This window comes from Spinacia oleracea, chromosome 4 (genome assembly GCF_020520425.1).
Source record: "Spinacia oleracea cultivar Varoflay chromosome 4, BTI_SOV_V1, whole genome shotgun sequence".
Lineage (NCBI taxonomy): Eukaryota > Viridiplantae > Streptophyta > Magnoliopsida > Caryophyllales > Amaranthaceae > Spinacia > Spinacia oleracea.
This window is the reverse complement of record NC_079490.1, coordinates 162,556,376-162,564,634: the sequence shown is the minus strand read 5'-3', so window position 1 is coordinate 162,564,634 and position 8,259 is coordinate 162,556,376. Positions and strand designations below refer to the sequence as shown.

General features: G+C 35.5%; 1 protein-coding gene across 4 annotated transcripts; it reads right to left on the bottom strand.

Moving 5' to 3' along the window:
• Positions 1-551: 551 nt before the first annotated feature.
• Positions 552-7,836, bottom strand: LOC110790982 (condensin complex subunit 2). Of its 4 annotated transcripts, none has more exons than XM_056841711.1 (14): positions 7,375-7,836; positions 7,144-7,248; positions 5,814-5,931; positions 5,352-5,425; positions 5,187-5,247; positions 4,879-5,079; positions 4,496-4,803; positions 4,264-4,399; positions 3,909-4,162; positions 3,324-3,354; positions 2,631-2,767; positions 2,362-2,472; positions 1,188-1,392; positions 552-799 (listed from the first exon to the last, which is right to left on the bottom strand). In XM_056841711.1, the coding sequence occupies exons 1-14, from the start codon at positions 7,636-7,638 to the stop codon at positions 567-569; spliced, it is 2,238 nt and encodes a 745-aa protein (XP_056697689.1). In that variant the 5' UTR covers positions 7,639-7,836; the 3' UTR covers positions 552-566. The 4 variants fall into 4 exon arrangements, with proteins under 4 accessions (XP_056697689.1, XP_056697688.1, XP_056697691.1 ...); XM_056841710.1 differs by having other exon boundaries at positions 1,188-1,395; positions 7,375-7,834; XM_056841713.1 differs by lacking the exon at positions 552-799 and having other exon boundaries at positions 939-1,392; positions 7,375-7,833.
• Between the last annotated feature and the right edge of the window lie 423 nt (positions 7,837-8,259).

The following is an 8,259-nucleotide window of genomic DNA, read 5'->3' as shown; positions in this document are numbered from 1 at the left end:
AACGGGTACCCGATAACGATCTGATAAGCACTTTTACTAAGTTTTTCCCAATTCAAATATTTTTTTCCAAGAGATCAAAATCCTAAATGTTAATAATCAATATATAATTTGAGTAAATTCTAATTTCATTAGTAATGTAGTCAAAATCATGTGTTAATGTTGGTGTTTAGTGTTGAACGATATTACAATAATCTAGTTATAAATTCTATTTTTCCCAATTGGATATCATAACGGGCACCCGATATCCGATCCGAAAGTTACTTCGGGTACCCGAACTTAACGGTTCGGTTCATGAATATCAATTTTAACCTTATTGGTTATCGGTTACCCGATCCAATAATGCTATTGGTTTGGTACCCGACCTATGCTCACCCCTACATACCACCCACCAATTCTAACTTTTTTGGGTCAATTTCCCAAGTCTTAACCCACAAATCCAGTTAGTGTCATGTAAATTGATTTTTTTTTTCAAGATAATTTTGTCCACGTAGGTGACTTGTGTGAGAAACTACATTTTAGACCAAACTGTAAACTATTAACTATTAACTATTCAATGGTCTATAACACTAACTGTATAGTAGATTAGTAGGGAGTTGGAACTGCAAGAAGACTTGCCATTCAAATATCAAAACAGGGAAAAAATATCCCGCATATAACTGGAGTGAGTATGAAAAGGAAAATAAACTGCACATGAAAGTTAGTAAGAATAATACCAGGATTTTATCAATTGAATATAAACCAGCAGGGTAAGTGGTGATGGTTGAGGCTGCACAGATGCATTCATCACATCCAGTGGCGCCTGAACAAAGCAATGCCAGCCAAATCTGAGAACTAGCGCAACATTTTCCGCCTCTAAAATATGCAACACTATGCTGATTTCAGAAGGTCCTTTGATAAGACAAGCCAGAAAGTAGATGAACCAATAAAGACATACAAAGTAAAAGCAATACTAATCACATTGACACTTACTGCTGCTAACAAACGATATAAGTATGTGTACATTTGCTGAATTGCATCAAGGCAAACGTCAAAAAGCAGATGAGACATGATTGTATATTTGTTAGCAGATGATCTCGATATTACTAGTTCATGACTACTAAGATCAACTAATAAACCTTATGTACACACTTTGTGACTTACAGTCTTATCCAGACATTATGATTATGATGATGCTTGTGTCACTTCACCTGTTTCTTCCTCACATGCAACAGGAAGATTTATACTGAGGTCATCCAAATTGGGGCAGCCTACGATTGTCAGTCCATGTTCATTTGCAAGATGCAGAAGGCAGATGAAACATAGATGAGGAGAAATATCACGAGTTGCAGCAGCTTTGCAATCGTCAGGAAAGGTGGTCAACACTTGTCTAAAAGATACAGAACCCGGATGCTTCTTCTGGGGTGAACAAAAACATGAATCAAAATTCCAAAAAGAAAGCAAAGGTCTACTTGATCAAAATGCAATTGTTACAGAAAGTATACAACAGAGTTGTGAAACATGAAGAAGGAACATTGGCCTAAGGTAATACTAGTAGAGTAATCATAAACATGGTAGGAATGAATCAGCAATCAGCAATAAGCAATCAAGATTTGAGAATGAAAAATCAATCAACAAAATTGCTAAAAACAACTCAAAATAAAAATTAAGAAGTGGATTACTTGCATTACAAGTGGGTTTAATTAATTTAGACTCATTGTCCATATAACTCCATCTTGTTAAAGAATGACGAAAAACAAGGATGGTGCAATTGATATTCAAACTTTCATTATAGTCCCAAGGACATTTGCCTATCACAAAAAATTAGTACTTTGTCTCATAAGAATGTCAATCAGATGTCATCACATATTTGAAGCATGACATATTCATCACAACCAATAATCCAATTTCATATTTTCTTACATTACCTTGTCCATGTTGATTAATGCTAAAGATCAGCAAATAGTGGTTGATTGATACTTCACTAGGAACAATATTTTTTATGTTTCCAGGTTATGAACAATTGAACATGAAATAAAACCTACGGGATATGCTAGGTCAACCTCAAAGGTGAGAGAAACGTCAAATGGGTTCACTATTATATTATACTGGGACAATGTGAACTCTCAGAAGAAATTAAGCAGTTAAACAAAGAGAGAGTAGAAGCTTCTTGCCATTTTTGTTTTAGTATATGAAGTAATTCAATAATCAAGTAAAAGACCCTTTAATAAAAGATAACTCTATATCATTGAGATGTAAAATAAGAACAAAATTCCGGAAATCATATTCAGGGGTCAATGGTCATGGAATAGAAAAGGATCTTCAAAACCACAGAATAAAAACCATTAAACGTCAAAGTATATTCTTATAGATAGAAGTACTCACCACTTCAGGCGTTTGAATTAATCCTTGCACAAGGGTCCAAAGTGTTTCCTTCAGCACATGTACATCAACTTGTTTTGAAGTTTTGTCATATTCAACTTCAATTTTATCAACCTAGTTCATTAGAGCAGAGAAAATTAGGAATTCCGGTAGATTTAACATTCACAGAATTATAATAGGACAGCTTCAAAAGACTTTGCTGATCACAACAGGAAACAAATATGCCAAACTGATCTCAGGTAGCACAAAGGAGAAAAGAAGTATATCCACACCCTACGAGGTTCAGAAACAAGTATGTCCTCTGCATCTCTGTGATTATAACCATCATATGGCCCATCAACTGTACTATCATTGTCCCATGAAGAAAACGATCCATCAAAATCATCTGATTGCAGCAACGAGTCAGGACCTAAAAACGAGAGAGAAAATTAAGAAACTTGGCACAAAACATTCAGAAGATGTCCTTCAAAAAGCATGTGTCATGTCCATATAAAACAGAACACAACATTTGGTCAAGTAAAAATTAGTTGTATCATTCACATCATAACAGTTCCTATGTGTCGAAAACAGAACACACCATTTGTTTCACAAACATACATGAGAACTATCTATTGCTCTACAACTTTTGTCTTTAGTTCTGTACAAAATAATTAGTTCTATACAAACTATCTATTGCTCTACATGAAGTTTATATTAGCAATCAGATAATGTGGACTGCCAAAAGTTCCATGGACTTCCAAATTTTGTTTTATATTACGAAAGCGAAAAGAACCTCAGCTAAGAGTTTCTTCAATTTTCCTTTGGATCAACACACCAAGGTAATTATAAGACGTCCATCAACGCATCAAAATACTATTCTAGGACAATAACCAAGATCATATAATACATGAATCATAAATTAATAATGTATGAATTCAGACATACAGACAAATCAAAAGCAAAGGCCTCTCAAGGAAATTTCATACCTGTAACTCTTCTTCTTATTTTCCCAAGGCACTGCAGTAGATGCATATACAGACATACAGTTAATCAACTAGTAGAAAAAAAGGATTCTCTTGAGAAAATTAATCAAATCAAGGTCATTTGTAGATGATGTCTACGTACTTCAAAATTCCTTATTATATTAAAAACCAAAATGTGTGAAATCTATGACCCGGTTGCCAAGTCACCAGCATGAGTTAAGCATGCGATAAGCCATCAATCAAAGTTGCTTCAAAAAAGTTGATAATCAGCATGAGATATGAATTATAAGGTTTCCTTTTAAAGAAAATGAACTATAAAGTTGCATTACGTATTAACGTGATAATTAGGATGAGAGAACTAGAATCATTGTTAGATTACCTCTTTCTTTCCACTAAATCCTTAATTTCCTTTAAAAGGGGTAAAACCTACATTACACATTATGGCTTTAGCTAAAACCAGATTTTTTTTAACTTCTGAGGAGTTAGTCCTCTAGCAACAGCACTTTTCATTCATGGATTTCTACCACCACCACCCCCCCCCCCCCCCCCCCCCCCCCCCCCAATTATAGTAGCCCAACTTATTATTACCATTAAATTTGGAAGAAGAAACAACTTCACAAGATCCTCCGGTTGATAATGGCAATCCTCAGGAAGCTTGTTTGTACATGAGACCTTTTTAGGAGGAAGAAGCAAAGACTTCAGATTTTTAACTGGAACACATATATCAGGAACTTTATCATCCAAACTTCTGGTGAACTCAATATCTGAATCCGAAATAATTTTATATTTTGGTCTCTTTGCAGCACACGGCCCGGTATCATGCGCTGAAGTACTTTCTGGACCTGCAAAATAATTTGAGATGAATGACCAATTGTCTATAAAATGTAAAAAGACAACAAAAAAAGCACAAACATTGTCTTCTACCAGCCATATCAAAACTAACCATTGGGTTTTGAATAAGTCCAGTGGTCAGGTCCAGCCCATGCATTACGTGCTAATTTACATCCCATTCCTTTACTGAAAATCCAAGCAGCATTCTCAAAGTTATCACTCACAATAGGTTCATTGGTGAGTGATTGCTACAAACATACAAGAATATAACAAAATTACTGAAGCAATTTAAATACCCTAGAGTGCAAATAACCAATTTAAAAATTTAGTATGACAAATCATACCTCATAGTAGTCTTCCACTGTAGGATTACCCTTGCTTTCTACATTATCAGAAACATTTGTATCGTAGTAACTATCTGCAGACCATTCCCCAGTATCATCACAAGAACCATCATTAATCTCAACCCCTATATCCTCAGTTGGGTCACTGGTGCCCATATTGAACTCAACTTCATCTGAATCAATTACATTTCCATGGACATTTCGTTCCATGCCATCAGATGTCAAGTCAATCTGCTTTAGTAAAACTCTAAGACTAGGAGATATATCTTGTTGCTGATGCAAGTTTGCCGCCATTAGCTCAATACAATCTGAGAGAGAAACAAAACAATATAATACCTTGTTGGACATGTAAAAGGGACCTTCATAAAAGTTCTTATACTAACCTTTAGCGAAAGAGACATCAACCAGATCAGAACTTGTACTACTATTTGTGGGTGATATGCACTTTGCTGGGATTTCTTGGGAATCGAAAAGTACCCTGCACCCTCCATACAGTCCAAGATTACACAGAAGGAGACCCTTAGCCCCACCTTCATCAAACTGTGCAGAGGTCTGATAATACAGAGGATCTACTGCAAATGCAACTGGGGGACCAGAGGAACATGAATGGTAAGTATGGAAAAGAAGAGTATATGTGCATGTGTCAATGTGTGTGTATGATGGTGAGAGAAAGAGAGAAATCTCGCATTACCATCTAACTTCTTAACATTCAAAGTTTCAAAGGATGACTCCACTGTTGATAAAGGTGACACCTGTGTGAATCCATGAAACACAAATCATAAAACTAAGAGATACTAGGAAAAATATTTATCAGTGGATTCCAAAACGATGGTGAAATGGGAAAAAAGCGCACAACCTTTCTCTCTTCTTCCTTTACACGCCTGCCCACCTCTCTCTCCTTGCTGGTTTTGTCTCCTCTAATTAAAGATTCTGTCAATTACCACAATATCAGGAAGCTTACCAAAGAAAAATGCATCACATCAGTAGCTATTCAAGGAGCTGCATAATTGTAGAAACTTAACCAGTAGTATTTAACATACCTTCATTTTACATATTCAGTATCCACAACTGAGACTAGAGTTTACATTTATAGTTTAGACTACCTATGAATCAAGCCTTTCTAAACCCTTTTCAGGAGATCATTACATTATACTATAAAGGCAATATCTTAGCCTGTGCCTATTTTGACTCTAACACAATGCATACCAATTTTGTCCCTGAATGCACATGGGATAGATTGTACTAGATTGTAAGTAGATCACAACAGCAAGCCTTCCACCGTTGACAATTTTATCCTTACTTTAAATAAATATCGAACCTTCCTTTTCTTCTAGACCAACTCTGCTGATTCCATTCAGGACTCTATATGCATCAGCATGCCATGCATCAACCCTCGCAGCATAAATCTTCACCCCAGTTTCCAGAGTACAACTTGCCTACAGTTATCAGAAGTTCCAACTTCAAAAAGCTACATCAAAGCTGCAACCACTAATACATAACTTCACATTTCAGACTCTAACAATATATAAATGTATATTGAAACGATGACATTCTTTCCACAATTTAAACAAGAATATTATTATTACCTATTACAATAAGCACAATACATAAGAATCAAATTGACGATAAAGACTCTAGATCCTTCTGTTTGCATAAGCATCTTTGTGTCAAGAAAACTCATCATGTGCATGAGAAAATGGCTTTCAATAGAAGAAAAAAAAATCTGGAAAAGGACTTTCCCCCAACCACGCAGTCTAAGTGAGTGCTCATCTAACTTATCTGAACTTATTCAAACTTATTGTGTTTGAACTTCTGAGTATGTTTGAACTTATTTTAGTTGAACTTGTTTCGTCTAAACTTATCTCATCATAACTTATGTTTTCCGAAATAAGTCAAAATAAGTTAAGGAGAGCACACCCTAATTCCGTCCTTGATTATCCCTCACATACTTCATAGTACAAGTATATGGCATGGTGTTACAATATATATAGGTTTCAACTAACTAAAAGTTAACCAAAAAAACTAACTAAAAGTTAATAATTTCAGGTTTTAAAAATTAAACTTCCTCCTATTTTAAGAAAGATGTGAGAGGGTAATTTTGCTACATGTTGGCCCCTACCACAAATACTTTTATGAGTAGCTAGAATGAAAAAAATAAAGTACAACGTGAGGTAAAATTTTAATACTAACAAAGATGAAAAATAAACAAAAATTAACAAGAGTATAGAATTACCATTCTTAGCCTGATATAGGATTGTTTATTCACAAGAAAGATGAAGCCATATAAGTATACACAAAACAATGATATAAGCAGCTGATAAGAAGCTAAATATACATTTTTTGTGACGAAGGGACCCAAAGGACAATCAAATAGACGGAATTTGACTTAGGTTACCAAACAAACATGAAATATCCCCCACAACTTTAACCATCTATGCAATTTATATAAACTTTTAGGCAATTTGCCGAGAACACAAGAGTGTTATGCATTGCCATATATACATACACGCCAGTAACATATGAACGTATTAGTGGAAACCTAAATATAGACGAATAGATGTAAAAGCTATTAACTTGGTTCAATTCTACACTTTCATTCCGTTTAAACCAAGCAATTCGACATAACAACAATAGAATCAGCTTTTTACCTTCTGAAAGTTGGTTTCAGCATTGTTTTCTTCTGATTCAGCTTCAATAATCTCACTAAGATGATCAATTAACTTCAGTTCCCACGTATTCTTCTGATTTATTTTCTGCATTTTCCAGAAAAAAGAGAAAACTAATGCATTCAAAAAATTCTCAAAATCAACACAAAAATAAAAATAAAAATCCAATGGTAAAAAAAAAGGAAATGTTACAACTTATTTGCAGGAAGTTACATTTTCACTGGCAAGCTTAACGCAGTTTTGGAACAACTCCATAATTTGACGGCGGTTAAGGCAGGAGGCAGGGGGGAGAGAACTTCGAAAATGATGAACTTCGACAGGCTTCCGGCGGAAAGCGGCGGCACGAGCGGCTCGTGCGGCAGCGCGTTCGAGTTGGTCATCATTGGAGCCTAAGAAATATGGGCTCGTAGGAGCCGGTATTGGTGGTTTTTGCTTCATCGGATTTGGAATTGGATTGGGGGATAGGGTTTCCGCCATTGTTACACCTTCAAAGGAGAGAGAAGAGCATGGTGATAAGCAAAAATGGTGTGGATTTTGATAAATTGATCAAATGGTGCTTCGTACTATGTAAGACATGAAAAGTTGACAAGACGCCGTCGTATTGATTTTTGCGAACAGTTTTCACTTCGCTTCAGAGTTTTTGGAGGGAAAGAGAAGCTTGTCACGTACTATACTCATCAGAAAATAAAAAATGAAAAATAGTCAAATACTCGTAGTCAATAGTCATGCGGTCATGCCTGTATGTATTACCGTATTCCGTATTTCGTACCCCCTCCGTTTCTTTCTTTTTTTACACTGCGGTCCCCCAAGATATCGGAATTAGTTCGTAGAATTAATTAGTGTATAAGCAAAAGTTATTTGGGAAGAAACCGATGGAAGAAACACGTTTATCGCAAACTTAATTTCAACCATGATGCATGATAACTGATAGTGCTTCAAAGTCTTACTCCCTGATTAGAAACCATGACACATGATGGGATCATTGTCAAAAACTAAAGGGATTTTTCATGAAATGCCCCTGAGATTTGCCTTAATGCACCAAATACCCCTAAACTTTCCAGAATGCACCAAATACCCTTGAGGTTTTAAAAAATAACA

What these genes read in the sequence shown, in the direction of transcription:
- LOC110790982 (XM_056841710.1), bottom strand. Translation starts at nt 7,638, where the DNA reads ATGGCGGAAACCCTATCCCCCAATCCAATTCCAAATCCGATGAAGCAA. An exon ending in TTAAGCTTGCCAGTGAAAAT is followed by an intron (nt 7,249 to 7,374) that starts GTAACTTCCTGC and finishes TGGAAAATGCAG; the next exon opens with AAAATAAATCAGAAGAATAC. An exon ending in TAATTCAAACGCCTGAAGTG is followed by an intron (nt 1,396 to 2,361) that starts GTGAGTACTTCT and finishes TGTTCACCCCAG; the next exon opens with AAGAAGCATCCGGGTTCTGT.